General features: G+C 50.0%; 1 protein-coding gene across 1 annotated transcript in view; it reads right to left on the minus strand.

The window, feature by feature from the left end:
* Nucleotides 1–4,402: 4,402 nt before the first annotated feature.
* The window catches only part of LOC115201770 (AT-rich interactive domain-containing protein 4B), a 42,213-nt gene continuing 27,285 nt past the window's right edge, over nucleotides 4,403–19,330 (minus strand). Inside the window, exon 5 of the mRNA XM_029765659.1 lies at nucleotides 4,403–6,548. Coding sequence (XP_029621519.1) covers nucleotides 6,403–6,548 — 146 coding nt within the window. The 3' untranslated portion in view covers nucleotides 4,403–6,402. The remainder of the gene's footprint in view (nucleotides 6,549–19,330) is intronic.

Consider the following 19,330-nt stretch of genomic DNA (forward strand, 5'->3'; position numbering starts at 1 on the left):
TGGATTGGCTGTGTCACTATGAAGAGGGGGGCTGCTCCACCTTGTGGATTGGCTGTGTCACTATGAAGAGGGGGGCTGCTCCACCTTGTGGACTGGCTGTGACACTATGAAGAGCGGGGCTGCTCCACCTTGTGGACTGGCTGTGTCACTATAAAGAGTAGGGCTGCTCCATCTTGTGGACTGGCTGTGTCACTATGAAGAGGGGGGCTACTCCACCTTGTGGATTGGCTGTGTCACTATGAAGAGGGGTGCTGCTCCACCTTGTGGACTGGCTGTGTCACTATGAAGAGGGGCGCTGCTCCACCTTGTGGACTGGCTGTGTCACTATGAAGAGTGGGGCTGCTCCACCTTGTGGATTGGCTGTGTCACTATGAAGAGTGGGGCTGCTCCACCTTGTGGATTGGCTGTGTCACTATGAAGAGGGGGGCTGCTCCACCTTGTGGATTGGCTGTGTCACTATGAAGAGTGGGGCTGCTCCACCTTGTGGATTGGCTGTGTCACTATGAAGAGGGGGGCTGCTCCACCTTGTGGATTGGCTGTGTCACTATGAAAAGGAGGCTGCTCCACCTTGTGGACTGGCTGTGACACTATGAAGAGCGGGGCTTCTTCACCTTGTAGACTGGCTGTGTCACTATGAAGAGCAGGACTGCTCCACCTTGTGGACTGGCTGTGTCACTATGAAAAAGGGGGCTGCTCCACCTTGTGGACTGGCTGTGTCACTATGAAGAGCGGGGCTGCTCCACCTTGTGGACTGGCTGTGTCACTATGAAGAGGGGGGCTGCTCCACCTTGTGGACTGGCTGTGTCACTATGAAAAGGGGGGCTGCTCCATCTTGTGGACTGGCTGTGTCAATACGAAGAGGGGGGCTGCTCCACCTTGTGGACTGGCTGTGTCACTATGAAGAGGGGGGCTGCTCCACCTTGTGGACTGGCTGTGTCACTATGAAGAGGGGGCTGCTCCACCTTGTGGACTGGCTGTGTCACTATGAAGAGGGGGCTGCTCCACCTTGTGGATTGGCTGTGTCACTATAAAGAGGGGGGCTGCTCCACCTTGTGGACTGGCTGTGTCACTATGAAGAGGGGCGCTGCTCCACCTTGTGGACTGGCTGTGTCACTATGAAGAGTGGGGCTGCTCCACCTTGTGGATTGGCTGTGTCACTATGAAGAGTGGGGCTGCTCCACCTTGTGGATTGGCTGTGTCACTATGAAGAGGGGGGCTGCTCCACCTTGTGGATTGGCTGTGTCACTATGAAGAGGGGGGCTGCTCCACCTTGTGGACTGGCTGTGACACTATGAAGAGCGGGGCTGCTCCACCTTGTGGACTGGCTGTGTCACTATGAAGAGTAGGGCTGCTCCATCTTGTGGACTGGCTGTGTCACTATGAAGAGGGGGGGCTACTCCACCTTGTGGACTGGCTCTGTCACTATGAAGAGAGGGGCTGCTCCACCTTGTGGACTGGCTGTGTCACTATGAAAAGGGGGGCTGCTCCACCTTGTGGACTGGCTGTGTCACTATGAAAAAGGAGGCTGCTCCACCTTGAGGACTGGCTGTGACACTATGAAGAGCGGTGCTTCTTTACCTTGTAGACTGGCTGTGTCACTATGAAGAGCAGGACTGCTCCACCTTGTGGACTGGCTGTGTCACTATGAAAAGGGGGCTGCTCCACCTTGTGGACTGGCTGTGTCACTATGAAGAGCGGGGCTGCTCCACCTTGTGGACTGGCTGTGTCACTATGAAGAGTGGGGCTGCTCCACCTTGTGGACTGGCTGTGTCACTATGAAAAGGGGGCTGCTCCACCTTGTGGACTGGCTGTGTCACTATGAAGAGGGGGGCTGCTCCACCTTGTGGACTGGCTGTGTCACTATGAAGAGGGGGGCTGCTCCACCTTGTGGACTGGCTGTGTCAATATGAAGAGGGGGGCTGCTCCACCTTGTGGACTGGCTGTGTCACTATGAAGAGGGGGGCTGCTCCACCTTGTGGACTGGCTGTGTCAATACGAAGAGGGGGGCTGCTCCACCTTGTGGACTGGCTGTGTCACTATGAAGAGGGGGGCTGCTCCACCTTGTGGACTGGCTGTGTCACTATGAAAAGGGGGGCTGCTCCACCTTGTGGACTGGCTGTGTCACTATGAAGAGGGGGGCTGCTCCACCTTGTGGATTGGCTGTGTCACTATGAAGAGGGGGGCTGCTCCACCTTGTGGACTGGCTGTGTCACTATGAAGAGGGGCGCTGCTCCACCTTGTGGACTGGCTGTGTCACTATGAAGAGTGGGGCTGCTCCACCTTGTGGATTGGCTGTGTCACTATGAAGAGGGGGGCTGCTCCACCTTGTGGATTGGCTGTGTCACTATGAAGAGGGGGGCTGCTCCACCTTGTGGACTGGTTGTGTCAATATGTAAAAAAAAAGTAAGTGCCTTCAGAAAGTATTCACACCCCTTGACTTTGTCTTACAGCCTATTACAGCCAAAATTTAAAATGGATTACATTGAGATGTTGTTTCACTGGCCTACACACAATACACCATAATGTCAAAGTGGAATTATTGTTTTTTGAAAAGTTGAAATGTCTTGAGTTAATAAGTATTCAACCCCTTTGTCATGTCCATCCTAAATAAGTTCAGGAGTAAAAATGTTGTTTAACATGATTTTTGAATAAATACCTCTAATACCTATATCCCACACATAAAATGATCGGTAAGGTCCCTCAGTCGAGCAGTGAATTTCAAACACAGAATCAAACACAAAAACCAGAGAGGTTTTCCAATGCCTCGCAAAGAAGGGCACCGATTGGTAGACGGGTAAAAAAAAGCAGACATTTAATATCCGTTTGAGCATGGTGAAGTTATTAATTACACTTTGGATGGTGTATCAATACACCCAGTCACTACGAAGATACAGGCGTCCTTCCTAACTCAGTTGCCGGAGAGGAAGGAAACCGCTCATAGATTTCACCATTAGAACAATGGTGACTTTAAAACAGTCACAGAGTTTAATGGCTGTGATAGGAGGACACTGTGGATGGATCAACAACATTGTAAGTCCTCCACAATACTAACCTAATTGACAGAGTGAAAACAAGTAAGCCTGTGGTAGGGATGAGAGGCTCTCGAGTGGCGCAACGGTCTAAGGCACAGCATCTCAGTGCTAGAGGCATCACTGCAGACTCTGGATCCATTCCAGTCTGTATCACAACCAGCCGTGATTGGGAGTCCCATAGGGCGGCGTCGGCCGGGTTTTGCCGGGGTAGGCCATCATTGCAAACAAGAATTTGTTCTTAACTGACTTGCCTAGTTAATTTAAGGTTAAATTAAAAAATGTAATAAAAAAAAAGTCCAAAACATGCATCCTGTTTGCAATAAGGCACTCAAGTCAAACAGCTTCAAATGTGGCAAAGAAATTAACTTTTAGTTCTGAATACAAAGCGTTATGTTCGGGGCAAATCCAACACAACACATCACTGAGTACCACTCTTGATATTTTTCAAGCATGGTGGTGGCTGCTGCATCATGTTATGGGTATGCTTGTAATCGGCAAGGACCAGGGAGTTTTTTAGGATAAAAACAAATGGAATAGAGCTAAGCACAGACAAAATCCTAGAGGAAAACCTGGTTCAGTCTGCTTTACAACAGACACTGGGAGACAAATTCACCTTTCAGCAGGACAATAACCTAAAACACAAGGCCAAATATACACTGAAGTTGCTTACCAAGACAGCATTGAATGTTCCTGAGTGGCCAAGTTACAGTTTTGAACTTAAATCAGCTTGAGAATCTATGGCAAGACTTGAAAATGGCTGTCTAGCAATGATCAACAAGCAACTTGAAAGAGCTTGAAGAATCTTTTAAAGAATAATGTGCAAATGTTGTACAATCCAGGTGTGCAAAGCTCTTACCCAGACTTACCCAGAAAGACTCACAGCTGTAATCACTGTCAAAGGTGATTCTAACATGTATTGACATACTTATGTAAATTAGATGTTTCTGTATTTTATTTTCAATACATTTGAAAAAAAAAATCTAAAAACACGCTTTCACTTTGTCATTATGGGGTATTGTGTGTATATGGGTGAGAAAAATTATCTATTGAATCCATTTTGAAAAGGCTGTAAGAACAATATGTGGAATAAGTTAAGGGGTGTGATAATTTCTGAAGGCACTGTATAAATATTTTTTACTTATAATTTAAGGCAATTTTGTTGCTCTAGATTGCAGGAAATGGAAGATAAAGGTGTTAAGAAATGCCCAAATCGGAGTCCTTTCTGCTCAGCACCACCTTGTTAAAAATCCCTGGGGAGAACACTGCTTCTCTCTACATCAACCTCTACAATCACTATGTTTAGAATAACCATATTTAGATAAACACCAATATCTGTCATGTACATAACCTGTCTCTCATAATTCATTCTCTGTTCTACAGTCTAACGCTATAAACCTTCAGTCTAATGCTATAAACCTTCAGTCTAATGCTATAAACCTTCAGTCTAATGCTATAAACCTTCAGTCTAATGCTATAAACCTTCAGTCTAATGCTATAAACCTTCAGTCTAATGCTATAAACCTTCAGTCTAACGCTATAAACCTTCAGTCTAATGCTATAAACCTTCAGTCTAATGCTATAAACCTTCAGTCTAACGCTATAAACCTTCAGTCTAACGCTATAAACCTTCAGTCTAACGCTATAAACCTTCAGTCTAATGCTATAAACCTTCACTCTAATGCTATAAACCTTCACTCTAATGCTATAAACCTTCAGTCTAATGCTATAAACCTTCAGTCTAATGCTATAAACCTTCAGTCTAATGCTATAAACCTTCACTCTAATGCTATAAACCTTCAGTCTAATGCTAGAAACCTTCAGTCTAATGCTAGAAACCTTCAGTCTAACGCTATAAACCTTCAGTCTAACGCTATAAACCTTCACTCTAATGCTATAAACCTTCACTCTAACGCTATAAACCTTCAGTCTAATGCTATAAACCTTCAGTCTAACGCTATAAACCTTCAGTCTAATGCTATAAACCTTCAGTCTAACGCTATAAACCTTCAGTCTAATGCTATAAACCTTCAGTCTAATGCTATAAACCTTCGTGATCACGAGAGTGAGAGGGGGACAGAGAAAATATGTGGCAAGGTTACTTTGAGTACACACTACATGCCAATGTGGCATTGACATTCTGTATAGGATACAACAGAAGATGGCAGACTACACAGTACACGACATCCCTAACCCATATTAAATAAACACATCAGACGTAATATAATTATAGCTTTTAGAAAACAGCTCTTATAAATGTCTATCAATTTAAGGAAAAACACGTTTGTACTTTTGTTGTCATTGTATTCTTCCACCCAATCATCATAAGAGTGCACTTGAGTGCAATTAGCTTGCCAACAGAAACAGCTGCGGATATAAAAATGGTCGTCTTGTTTGTTTCTCTGTCGTCTCTGGTCCCTGCTGTAGTTACAGGGTGGAGGTTGGTGTGGACGGCCCTGGGTGGGTTGGCTGTTCTGTTGGAAGGGTGTTGGTGTGGACGGGCCTGGGTGTGGGGTGTTAGGGTGGAGGTGGTGAAGCCAGTGGGGCTTGGGAGTGGTGGAGATGAGGGTGATGGTGCCTGGTTGGGGGCTGTTCTGTTGGGTCAGGGTGAATATAGGGTATAGGTGGAGGTTGTGGGGCCTGGGTAAAAGGTTGGGAGAAGGTTGGGAGGGTGAGGGGTGTCCTGGGCCTCAGAAGGTTGGGAGGGGTGAGGAGGTGTCCTGGGCCTCAGAAGGTTGGGAGGGGTGAGGAGGTGTCCTGGGCCTCAGAAGGTTGGGAGGGGTGAGGGGTGTCCTGGGCCTCAGAAGGTTGGGAAGGGTGAGGGGTGTCCTGGGCCTCAGAAGGTTGGGAGGGGTGAGGGGTGTCCTGGGCCTCAGAAGGTTGGAGGGGTGAGGGGGTGTCCTGGGCCTCAGAAGGTTGGGAGGGTGAGGGGGTGTCCTGGGTCTCAGAAGGTTGGGAGGTTGGGAGGGTGAGGGGTGTCCTGGGCCTCAGAAGGTTGGGAGGTTGGGAGGGTGAGGGGTGTCCTGGGGCCTCAGAAGGTTGGGAGGGTGAGGGGTGTCCTGGGCCTCAGAAGGTTGGGTGGGTGAGGGGTTGTCCTGGGCCTGAGAAGGTTGGGAGGGGTGAGGGGTGTCCTGGGCCTCAGAAGGTTGGGAGGGTGAGGGGTTGTCCTGGGCCTCAGAAGGTTGGGAGGGGTGAGGGGGTGTCCTGGGCCTCAGAAGGTTGGGAGGGTGAGGGGGTGTCCTGGGCCTCAGAAGGTTGGGAGGGTGAGGAGGTGTCCTGGGCCTCAGAAGGTTGGGAGGGTGAGGGGTGTCCTGGGCCTCAGAAGGTTGGGAGGGGAGAGGGGGTGTCCTGGGCCTCAGAAGGTTGGGAGGGGTCACCTACACTCTACAGACACCACAGAGTTCTGAGAGGAGGAAGAGGACGACACAGGAGTGTTGGCTAGCGTCAACATCACCGCTGCTGTTAGAGAGCTGGAGGAGGGGGACGAGGAAGACGAGGAGGATGATGCAGCCACCGTACCTGGGGAGAAGAAACAACATGGTGGTCAGACAGAGCAGAAACAACATGGTGGTCAGATTGAGCAGAAACAACATGGTGGTCAGATGAAGCAGAAACAACATGGTGGTCAGATTGAGCAGAAACAACATGGTGGTCAGATTGAGCAGAAACAACATGGTGGTCAGATGGAGCAGAAACAACATGGTGGTCAGATTGAGCAGAAACAACATGGTGGTCAGACGGAGCAGAAACAACATGGTGGTCAGACGGAGCAGAAACAACATGGTGGTCAGATGAAGAAGAACTGGGGGGTTGGCTGCTGTATATACTTTAGCTTAGAAGTCTGTAGTTTAGAAGTCTGTGGTTTAGATCCGTGTGGCTCAGTTGGTAGAGCATGGTGTTTGCAACGCCAGGGTTGTGGGTTCGATTCCCACGGGGGACCAGTACGGGAAAAAAGCTAAAGTACTACAGGGATGGTCTTGGTCTCCAGCTACAGTACTACAGGGATGGTCTTGGTCTCCAGCTACAGTACTACAGGGATGGTCTTGGTCTCCAGCTACAGTACTACAGGGATGGTCTTGGTCTCCAGCTACAGTACTACAGGGATGGTCTTGGTCTCCAGCTACAGTACTACAGTACTACAGGGATGGTCTTGGTCTCCAGTTACAGTACTACAGGGATGGTCTTGGTCTCCAGCTACAGTACTACAGTACTACAGGGATGGCCTTGGTCTCCAGCTACAGTACTACAGTACTACAGGGATGGTCTTGGTCTCCAGCTACAGTACTACAGGGATGGTGTTGGTCTCCAGCTACAGTACTACAGTACTACAGGAATGGTCTTGGTCTCCAGCTACAGTACTACAGGGATGGTCTTGGTCTCCAGCTACAGTACTACAGTACTACAGGGATGGCCTTGGTCTCCAGCTACAGTACTACAGGGATGGTCTTGGTCTCCAGCTACAGTACTACAGGGATGGTCTTGGTCTCCTGCTACAGTACTACAGTATTACAGGGATGGTCTTGGTCTCCAGCTACAGTACTACAGGGATGGTCTTGGTCTCCAGCTACAGTACTACAGGGATGGTCTCCAGCTACAGTACTACAGGGATGGTCTCCAGCTACAGTACTACAGTACTACAGGGATGGTCTCCAGCTACAGTACTACAGGGATTGTCTTGGTCTCCAGCTACAGTACTACAGGGATGGTCTTGGTCTCCAGCTACAGTACTACAGGGATGGTCTCCAGCTACAGTACTACAGGGATGGTCTTGGTCTCCAGCTACAGTACTACAGTACTACAGGGATGGTCTCCAGCTACAGTACTACAGGGATGGTCTTGGTCTCCAGCAACAGTACTACAGTACTACAGGGATGGTCTTGGTCTCCAGCTACAGTACTACAGGGATGGTCTTGGTCTCCAGCTACAGTACTACAGTACTACAGGGATGGCCTTGGTCTCCAGCTACAGTACTACAGTGATGGTGTTGGTCTCCAGCTACAGTACTACAGGGATGGTGTTGGTCTCCAGCTACAGTACTACAGGGATGGTCTTGGTCTCCAGCTACAGTACTACAGGGATGGTCTTGGTCTCCAGCTACAGTACTACAGGGATGGTCTTGGTCTCCAGCTACAGTACTACAGTACTACAGGGATGGTCTTGTTCTCCAGCTACAGTACTACAGGGATGGTCTTGGTCTCCAGCTACAGTACTACAGTACTACAGGGATGGCCTTGGTCTCCAGCTACAGTACTACAGTACTACAGGGATGGTCTTGGTCTCCAGCTACAGTACTACAGGGATGGTGTTGGTCTCCAGCTACAGTACTACAGGGATGGTCTTGGCCTCCAGCTACAGTACTACAGGGATGGTCTTGGTCTCCAGCAACAGTACTACAGTACTACAGGGATGGTCTTGGTCTCCAGCTACAGTACTACAGGGATGGTCTTGGTCTCCAGCTACAGTACTACAGGGATGGTCTTGGTCTCCAGCTACAGTACTACAGTACTACAGGGATGGCCTTGGTCTCCAGCTACAGTACTACAGTGATGGTGTTGGTCTCCAGCTACAGTACTACAGGGATGGTCTTGGTCTCCAGCTACAGTACTACAGGGATGGTCTTGGTCTCCAGCTACAGTACTACAGGGATGGTCTTGGTCTCCAGCTACAGTACTACAGTACTACAGGGATGGTCTTGTTCTCCAGCTACAGTACTACAGGGATGGTCTTGGTCTCCAGCTACAGTACTACAGTACTACAGGGATGGCCTTGGTCTCCAGCTACAGTACTACAGTACTACAGGGATGGTCTTGGTCTCCAGCTACAGTACTACAGGGATGGTGTTGGGCTCCAGCTACAGTACTACAGGGATGGTCTTGGTCTCCAGCTACAGTACTACAGTACTACAGGGATGGTCTTGGTCTCCAGCTACAGTACTACAGGGATGGCTTTGGTCTCCAGCTACAGTACTACAGGGATGGTCTTGGTCTCCAGCTACAGTACTACAGGGATGGTCTTGGTCTCCTGCTATAGTACTACAGTACTACAGGGATGGTCTTGGTCTCCAGCTACAGTACTACAGGGATGGTCTTGTTCTCCAGCTACAGTACTACAGGGATGGTCTTGGTCTCCAGCTACAGTACTACAGGGATGGTCTTGGTCTCCAGCTACAGTACTACAGGGATGGTCTCCAGCTACAGTACTACAGGGATGGTCTTGGTCTCCAGCTACAGTACTACAGTACTACAGGGATGGTCTCCAGCTACAGTACTACAGGGTTGGTCTTGGTCTCCAGCTACAGTACTACAGGGATGGCCTTGGTCTCCAGCTACAGTACTACAGGGATGGTCTTGGTCTCCAGCTACAGTACTACAGGGATGGTCTTGGTCTCCAGCTACAGTACTACAGTACTACAGGGATGGTCTTGGTCTCCAGCTACAGTACTACAGGGATGGTCTTGGTCTCCAGCTACAGTACTACAGGGATTGTCTTGGTCTCCAGCTACAGTACTACAGGGATGGTCTTGGTCTCCAGCTACAGTACTACAGGGATGGCCTTGGTCTCCAGCTACAGTACTACAGGGATGGTCTTGGTCTCCAGCTACAGTACTACAGGGATGGTCTTGGTCTCCAGCTACAGTACTACAGTACTACAGGGATGGTCTTGGTCTCCAGCTACAGTACTACAGGGATGGTCTTGGTCTCCAGCTACAGTACTACAGTACAACAGGGATGGCCTTGGTCTCCAGCTACAGTACTACAGTACTACAGGGATGGTGTTGGTCTCCAGCTACAGTACTACAGGGATGGTGTTGGTCTCCAGCTACAGTACTACAGGGATGGTCTTGGTCTCCAGCTACAGTACTACAGGGATGGTCTTGGTCTCCAGCTACAGTACTACAGTACTACAGGGATGGTCTTGGTCTCCAGCTACAGTACTACAGGGATGGTCTTGGTCTCCAGCTACAGTACTACAGTACTACAGGGATGGCCTTGGTCTCCAGCTACAGTACTACAGTACTACAGGGATGGTGTTGGTCTCCAGCTACAGTACTACAGGGATGGTGTTGGGCTCCAGCTACAGTACTACAGGGATGGTCTTGGTCTCCAGCTACAGTACTACAGTACTACAGGGATGGTCTTGGTCTCCAGCTACAGTACTACAGGGATGGCTTTGGTCTCCAGCTACAGTACTACAGGGATGGTCTTGGTCTCCAGCTACAGTCCTACAGGGATGGTCTTGGTCTCCTGCTACAGTACTACAGTACTACAGGGATGGTCTTGGTCTCCAGCTACAGTACTACAGGGATGGTCTTGTTCTCCAGCTACAGTACTACAGGGATGGTCTTGTTCTCCAGCTACAGTACTACAGGGATGGTCTTGGTCTCCAGCTACAGTACTACAGGGATGGTCTTGGTCTCCAGCTACAGTACTACAGGGATGGTCTCCAGCTACAGTACTACAGAGATGGTCTTGGTCTCCAGCTACACTACTACAGTACTACAGGGATGGTCTCCAGCTACAGTACTACAGGGATGGTCTTGGTCTCCAGCTACAGTACTACAGGGATGGCCTTGGTCTCCAGCTACAGTACTACAGGGATGGTCTTGGTCTCCAGCTACAGTACTACAGGGATGGTCTTGGTCTCCAGCTACAGTACTACAGGGATTGTCTTGGTCTCCAGCTACAGTACTACAGGGATGGTCTTGGTCTCCAGCTACAGTACTACAGGGATGGCCTTGGTCTCCAGCTACAGTACTACAGGGATGGTCTTGGTCTCCAGCTACAGTACTACAGGGATGGTCTTGGTCTCCAGCTACAGTACTACAGGGATGGTCTTGGTCTCCAGCTACAGTACTACAGGGATGGTCTTGGTCTCCAGCTACAGTACTACAGGGATGGTCTTGGTCTCCAGCTACAGTACTACAGTACTACAGGGATGGCCTTGGTCTCCAGCTACAGCACTACAGTACTACAGGGATGGTGTTGGTCTCCAGCTACAGTACTACAGGGATGGTGTTGGTCTCCAGCTACAGTACTACAGGGATGGTCTTGGTCTCCAGCTACAGTACTACAGGGATGGTCTTGGTCTCCAGCTACAGTACTACAGGGATGGTCTTGGTCTCCAGCTACAGTACTACAGTACTACAGGGATGGTCTTGGTCTCCAGCTACAGTACTACAGGGATGGTCTTGGTCTCCAGCTACAGTACTACAGTACTACAGGGATGGCCTTGGTCTCCAGCTACAGTACTACAGTACTACAGGGATGGTGTTGGTCTCCAGCTACAGTACTACAGGGATGGTGTTGGGCTCCAGCTACAGTACTACAGGGATGGTCTTGGTCTCCAGCTACAGTACTACAGTACTACAGGGATGGTCTTGGTCTCCAGCTACAGTACTACAGGGATGGCTTTGGTCTCCAGCTACAGTACTACAGGGATGGTCTTGGTCTCCAGCTACAGTACTACATGGATGGTCTTGGTCTCCTGCTACAGTACTACAGTACTACAGGGATGGTCTTGGTCTCCAGCTACAGTACTACAGGGATGGTCTTGTTCTCCAGCTACAGTACTACAGGGATGGTCTTGGTCTCCAGCTACAGTACTACAGGGATGGTCTCCAGCTACAGTACTACAGGGATGGTCTTGGTCTCCAGCTACAGTACTACAGGGATGGTCTTGGTCTCCAGCTACAGTACTACAGGGATGGTCTCCAGCTACAGTACTACAGGGATGGTCTCCAGCTACAGTACTACAGTACTACAGGGATGGTCTCCAGCTACAGTACTACAGGGATTGTCTTGGTCTCCAGCTACAGTACTACAGGGATGGTCTTGGTCTCCAGGTACAGTACTACAGGGATGGTCTTGGTCTCCAGCTACAGTACTACAGGGATGGTCTCCAGCTACAGTACTACAGGGATGGTCTCCAGCTACAGTACTACAGGGATGGTCTTGGTCTCCAGCTACAGTACTACAGTACTACAGGGATGGTCTCCAGCTACAGTACTACAGGGATTGTCTTGGTCTCCAGCTACAGTACTACAGGGATGGTCTTGGTCTCCAGCTACAGTACTACAGGGATGGCCTTGGTCTCCAGCTACAGTACTACAGGGATGGTCTTGGCCTCCAGCTACAGTACTACAGGGATGGTCTTGGTCTCCAGCAACAGTACTACAGTACTACAGGGATGGTCTTGGTCTCCAGCTACAGTACTACAGGGATGGTCTTGGTCTCCAGCTACAGTACTACAGGGATGGTCTTGGTCTCCAGCTACAGTACTACAGTACTACAGGGATGGCCTTGGTCTCCAGCTACAGTACTACAGTGATGGTGTTGGTCTCCAGCTACAGTACTACAGGGATGGTGTTGGTCTCCAGCTACAGTACTACAGGGATGGTCTTGGTCTCCAGCTACAGTACTACAGGGATGGTCTTGGTCTCCAGCTACAGTACTACAGGGATGGTCTTGGTCTCCAGGTACAGTACTACAGTACTACAGGGATGGCCTTGGTCTCCAGCTACAGTACTACAGTACTACAGGGATGGTCTTGGTCTCCAGCTACAGTACTACAGGGATGGTGTTGGGCTCCAGCTACAGTACTACAGGGATGGTCTTGGTCTCCAGCTACAGTACTACAGTACTACAGGGATGGTCTTGGTCTCCAGCTACAGTACTACAGGGATGGCTTTGGTCTCCAGCTACAGTACTACAGGGATGGTCTTGGTCTCCAGCTACAGTACTACAGGGATGGTCTTGGTCTCCTGCTATAGTACTACAGTACTACAGGGATGGTCTTGGTCTCCAGCTACAGTACTACAGGGATGGTCTTGTTCTCCAGCTACAGTACTACAGGGATGGTCTTGGTCTCCAGCTACAGTACTACAGGGATGGTCTCCAGCTACAGTACTACAGGGATGGTCTTGGTCTCCAGCTACAGTACTACAGTACTACAGGGATGGTCTCCAGCTACAGTACTACAGGGATGGTCTTGGTCTCCAGCTACAGTACTACAGGGATGGCCTTGGTCTCCAGCTACAGTACTACAGGGATGGTCTTGGTCTCCAGCTACAGTACTACAGGGATGGTCTTGGTCTCCAGCTACAGTACTACAGTACTACAGGGATGGTCTTGGTCTCCAGCTACAGTACTACAGGGATGGTCTTGGTCTCCAGCTACAGTACTACAGGGATTGTCTTGGTCTCCAGCTAGAGTACTACAGGGATGGTCTTGGTCTCCAGCTACAGTACTACAGGGATGGCCTTGGTCTCCAGCTACAGTACTACAGGGATGGTCTTGGTCTCTAGCTACAGTACTACAGGGATGGTCTTGGTCTCCAGCTACAGTACTACAGTACTACAGGGATGGTCTTGGTCTCCAGCTACAGTACTACAGGGATGGTCTTGGTCTCCAGCTACAGTACTACAGTACTACAGGGATGGCCTTGGTCTCCAGCTACAGTACTACAGTACTACAGGGATGGTGTTGGTCTCCAGCTACAGTACTACAGGGAAGGTGTTGGTCTCCAGCTACAGTACTACAGGGATGGTCTTGGTCTCCAGCTACAGTACTACAGGGATGGTCTTGGTCTCCAGCTACAGTACTACAGGGAGGGTCTTGGTCTCCAGCTACAGTACTACAGTACTACAGGGATGGTCTTGGTCTCCAGCTACAGTACTACAGGGATGGTCTTGGTCTCCAGCTACAGTACTACAGTACTACAGGGATGGCCTTGGTCTCCAGCTACAGTACTACAGTACTACAGGGATGGTGTTGGTCTCCAGCTACAGTACTACAGGGATGGTGTTGGGCTCCAGCTACAGTACTACAGGGATGGTCTTGGTCTCCAGCTACAGTACTACAGTACTACAGGGATGGTCTTGGTCTCCAGCTACAGTACTACAGGGATGGCTTTGGTCTCCAGCTACAGTACTACAGGGATGGTCTTGGTCTCCAGCTACAGTCCTACAGGGATGGTCTTGGTCTCCTGCTACAGTACTACAGTACTACAGGGATGGTCTTGGTCTCCAGCTACAGTACTACAGGGATGGTCTTGTTCTCCAGCTACAGTACTACAGGGATGGTCTTGGTCTCCAGCTACAGTACTACAGGGATGGTCTTGGTCTCCAGCTACAGTACTACAGGGATGGTCTCCAGCTACAGTACTACAGAGATGGTCTTGGTCTCCAGCTACAGTACTACAGTACTACAGGGATGGTCTCCAGCTACAGTACTACAGGGATGGTCTTGGTCTCCAGCTACAGTACTACAGGGATGGCCTTGGTCTCCAGCTACAGTACTACAGGGATGGTCTTGGTCTCCAGCTACAGTACTACAGGGATGGTCTTGGTCTCCAGCTACAGTACTACAGTACTACAGGGATGGTCTTGGTCTCCAGCTACAGTACTACAGGGATGGTCTTGGTCTCCAGCTACAGTACTACAGGGATTGTCTTGGTCTCCAGCTACAGTACTACAGGGATGGTCTTGGTCTCCAGCTACAGTACTACATGGATGGCCTTGGTCTCCAGCTACAGTACTACAGGGATGGTCTTGGTCTCCAGCTACAGTACTACAGGGATGGTCTTGGTCTCCAGCTACAGTACTACAGTACTACAGGGATGGTCTTGGTCTCCAGCTACAGTACTACAGGGATGGTCTTGGTCTCCAGCTACAGTACTACAGGGATGGTCTTGGTCTCCAGCTACAGTACTACAGTACTACAGGGATGGCCTTGGTCTCCAGCTACAGCACTACAGTACTACAGGGATGGTGTTGGTCTCCAGCTACAGTACTACAGGGATGGTCTTGGTCTCCAGCTACAGTACTACAGGGATGGTCTTGGTCTCCAGCTACAGTACTACAGGGATGGTCTTGGTCTCCAGCTACAGTACTACAGGGATGGTCTTGGTCTCCAGCTACAGTACTACAGTACTACAGGGATGGTCTTGGTCTCCAGCTACAGTACTACAGGGATGGTCTTGGTCTCCAGCTACAGTACTACAGTACTACAGGGATGGCCTTGGTCTCCAGCTACAGTACTACAGTACTACAGGGATGGTGTTGGTCTCCAGCTACAGTACTACAGGGATGGTGTTGGGCTCCAGCTACAGTACTACAGGGATGGTCTTGGTCTCCAGCTACAGTACTACAGTACTACAGGGATGGTCTTGGTCTCCAGCTACAGTACTACAGGGATGGCTTGGTCTCCAGCTACAGTACTACAGGGATGGTCTTGGTCTCCAGCTACAGTACTACAGGGATGGTCTTGGTCTCCTGCTACAGTACTACAGTACTACAGGGATGGTCTTGGTCTCCAGCTACAGTACTACAGGGATGGTCTTGTTCTCCAGCTACAGTACTACAGGGATGGTCTTGGTCTCCAGCTACAGTACTACAGGGATGGTCTCCAGCTACAGTACTACAGGGATGGTCTTGGTCTCCAGCTACAGTACTACAGGGATGGTCTTGGTCTCCAGCTACAGTACTACAGGGATGGTCTCCAGCTACAGTACTACAGGGATGGTCTCCAGCTACAGTACTACAGTACTACAGGGATGGTCTCCAGCTACAGTACTACAGGGATTGTCTTGGTCTCCAGCTACAGTACTACAGGGATGGTCTTGGTCTCCAGCTACAGTACTACAGGGATGGTCTTGGTCTCCAGCTACAGTACTACAGGGATGGTCTCCAGCTACAGTACTACAGGGATGGTCTCCAGCTACAGTACTACAGGGATGGTCTTGGTCTCCAGCTACAGTACTACAGTACTACAGGGATGGTCTCCAGCTACAGTACTACAGGGATTGTCTTGGTCTCCAGCTACAGTACTACAGGGATGGTCTTGGTCTCCAGCTACAGTACTACAGGGATGGCCTTGGTCTCCAGCTACAGTACTACAGGGATGGTCTTGGCCTCCAGCTACAGTACTACAGGGATGGTCTTGGTCTCCAGCAACAGTACTACAGTACTACAGGGATGGTCTTGGTCTCCAGCTACAGTACTACAGGGATGGTCTTGGTCTCCAGCTACAGTACTACAGGGATGGTCTTGGTCTCCAGCTACAGTACTACAGTACTACAGGGATGGCCTTGGTCTCCAGCTACAGTACTACAGTGATGGTGTTGGTCTCCAGCTACAGTACTACAGGGATGGTGTTGGTCTCCAGCTACAGTACTACAGGGATGGTCTTGGTCTCCAGCTACAGTACTACAGGGATGGTCTTGGTCTCCAGCTACAGTACTACAGGGATGGTCTTGGTCTCCAGGTACAGTACTACAGGGATGGCCTTGGTCTCCAGCTACAGTACTACAGTACTACAGGGATGGTCTTGGTCTCCAGCTACAGTACTACAGGGATGGTGTTGGGCTCCAGCTACAGTACTACAGGGATGGTCTTGGTCTCCAGCTACAGTACTACAGGGATGGTCTTGGTCTCCAGCTACAGTACTACAGGGATGGCTTTGGTCTCCAGCTACAGTACTACAGGGATGGTCTTGGTCTCCAGCTACAGTACTACAGGGATGGTCTTGGTCTCCTGCTATAGTACTACAGAACTAGAGGGATGGTCTTGGTCTCCAGCTACAGTACTACAGGGATGGTCTTGTTCTCCAGCTACAGTACTACAGGGATGGTCTTGGTCTCCAGCTACAGTACTACAGGGATGGTCTCCAGCTACAGTACTACAGGGATGGTCTTGGTCTCCAGCTACAGTACTACAGTACTACAGGGATGGTCTCCAGCTACAGTACTACAGGGATGGTCTTGGTCTCCAGCTACAGTACTACAGGGATGGCCTTGGTCTCCAGCTACAGTACTACAGGGATGGTCTTGGTCTCCAGCTACAGTACTACAGGGATGGTCTTGGTCTCCAGCTACAGTACTACAGTACTACAGGGATGGTCTTGGTCTCCAGCTACAGTACTACAGGGATGGTCTTGGTCTCCAGCTACAGTACTACAGGGATTGTCTTGGTCTCCAGCTAGAGTACTACAGGGATGGTCTTGGTCTCCAGCTACAGTACTACAGGGATGGCCTTGGTCTCCAGCTACAGTACTACAGGGATGGTCTTGGTCTCCAGCTACAGTACTACAGGGATGGTCTTGGTCTCCAGCTACAGTACTACAGTACTACAGGGATGGTCTTGGTCTCCAGCTACAGTACTACAGGGATGGTCTTGGTCTCCAGCTACAGTACTACAGTACTACAGGGATGGCCTTGGTCTCCAGCTACAGTACTACAGTACTACAGGGATGGTGTTGGTCTCCAGCTACAGTACTACAGGGATGGTGTTGGTCTCCAGCTACAGTACTACAGGGATGGTCTTGGTCTCCAGCTACAGTACTACAGGGATGGTCTTGGTCTCCAGCTACAGTACTACAGGGATGGTCTTGGTCTCCAGCTACAGTACTACAGTACTACAGGGATGGTCTTGGTCTCCAGCTACAGTACTACAGGGATGGTCTTGGTCTCCAGCTACAGTACTACAGTACTACAGGGATGGCCTTGGTCTCCAGCTACAGTACTACAGTACTACAGGGATGGTGTTGGTCTCCAGCTACAGTACTACAGGGATGGTGTTGGGCTCCAGCTACAGTACTACAGGGATGGTCTTGGTCTCCAGCTACAGTACTACAGGGATGGTCTTGGTCTCCAGCTACAGTACTACAGGGATGGCTTTGGTCTCCAGCTACAGTACTACAGGGATGGTCTTGGTCTCCAGCTACAGTCCTACAGGGATGGTCTTGGTCTCCTGCTACAGTACTACAGTACTACAGGGATGGTCTTGGTCTCCAGCTACAGTACTACAGGGATGGTCTTGTTCTCCAGCTACAGTACTACAGGGATGGTCTTGGTCTCCAGCTACAGTACTACAGGGATGGTCTTGGTCTCCAGCTACAGTACTACAGGGATGGTCTCCAGCTACAGTACTACAGAGATGGTCTTGGTCTCCAGCTACAGTACTACAGTACTACAGGGATGGTCTCCAGCTACAGTACTACAGGGATGGTCTTGGTCTCCAGCTACAGTACTACAGAGATGGCCTTGGTCTCCAGCTACAGTACTACAGGGATGGTCTTGGTCTCCAGCTACAGTACTACAGGGATGGTCTTGGTCTCCAGCTACAGTACTACAGTACTACAGGGATGGTCTTGGTCTCCAGCTACAGTACTACAGGGATGGTCTTGGTCTCCAGCTACAGTACTAAAGGGATTGTCTTGGTCTCCAGCTACAGTACTACAGGGATGGTCTTGGTCTCCAGCTACAGTACTACATGGATGGCCTTGGTCTCCAGCTACAGTACTAAAGGGATGGTCTTGGTCTCCAGCTACAGTACTACAGGGATGGTCTTGGTCTCCAGCTACAGTACTACAGTACTACAGGGATGGTCTTGGTCTCCAGCTACAGTACTACAGGGATGGTCTTGGTCTCCAGCTACAGTACTACAGGGATGGTCTTGGTCTCCAGCTACAGTACTACAGTACTACAGGGATGGCCTTGGTCTCCAGCTACAGCACTACAGTACTACAGGGATGGTGTTGGTCTCCAGCTACAGTACTACAGGGATGGTCTTGGTCTCCAGCTACAGTACTACAGGGATGGTCTTGGTCTCCAGCTACAGTACTACAGGGATGGTCTTGGTCTCCAGCTACAGTACTACAGGGATGGTCTTGGTCTCCAGCTACAGTACTACACTACTACAGGGATGGTCTTGGTCTCCAGCTACAGTACTACAGGGATGGTCTTGGTCTCCAGCTACAGTACTACAGTACTACAGGGATGGCCTTGGTCTCCAGCTACAGTACTACAGTACTACAGGGATGGTGTTGGTCTCCAGCTACAGTACTACAGGGATGGTGTTGGGCTCCAGCTACAGTACTACAGGGATGGTCTTGGTCTCCAGCTACAGTACTACAGTACTACAGGGATGGTCTTGGTCTCCAGCTACAGTACTACAGGGATGGCTTTGGTCTCCAGCTACAGTACTACAGGGATGGTCTTGGTCTCCAGCTACAGTACTACAGGGATGGTCTTGGTCTCCTGCTACAGTACTACAGTACTACAGGGATGGTCTTGGTCTCCAGCTACAGTACTACAGGGATGGTCTTGTTCTCCAGCTACAGTACTACAGGGATGGTCTTGGTCTCCAGCTACAGTACTACAGGGATGGTCTCCAGCTACAGTACTACAGGGATGGTATTGGTCTCCAGCTACAGTACTACAGGGATGGTCTCCAGCTACAGTACTACAGGGATTGCCTTGGTCTCCAGCTACAGTACTACAGGGATGGTCTTGGTCTCCAGCTA

Source organism: Salmo trutta, chromosome 10 (genome assembly GCF_901001165.1).
Source record: "Salmo trutta chromosome 10, fSalTru1.1, whole genome shotgun sequence".
Lineage (NCBI taxonomy): Eukaryota > Metazoa > Chordata > Actinopteri > Salmoniformes > Salmonidae > Salmo > Salmo trutta.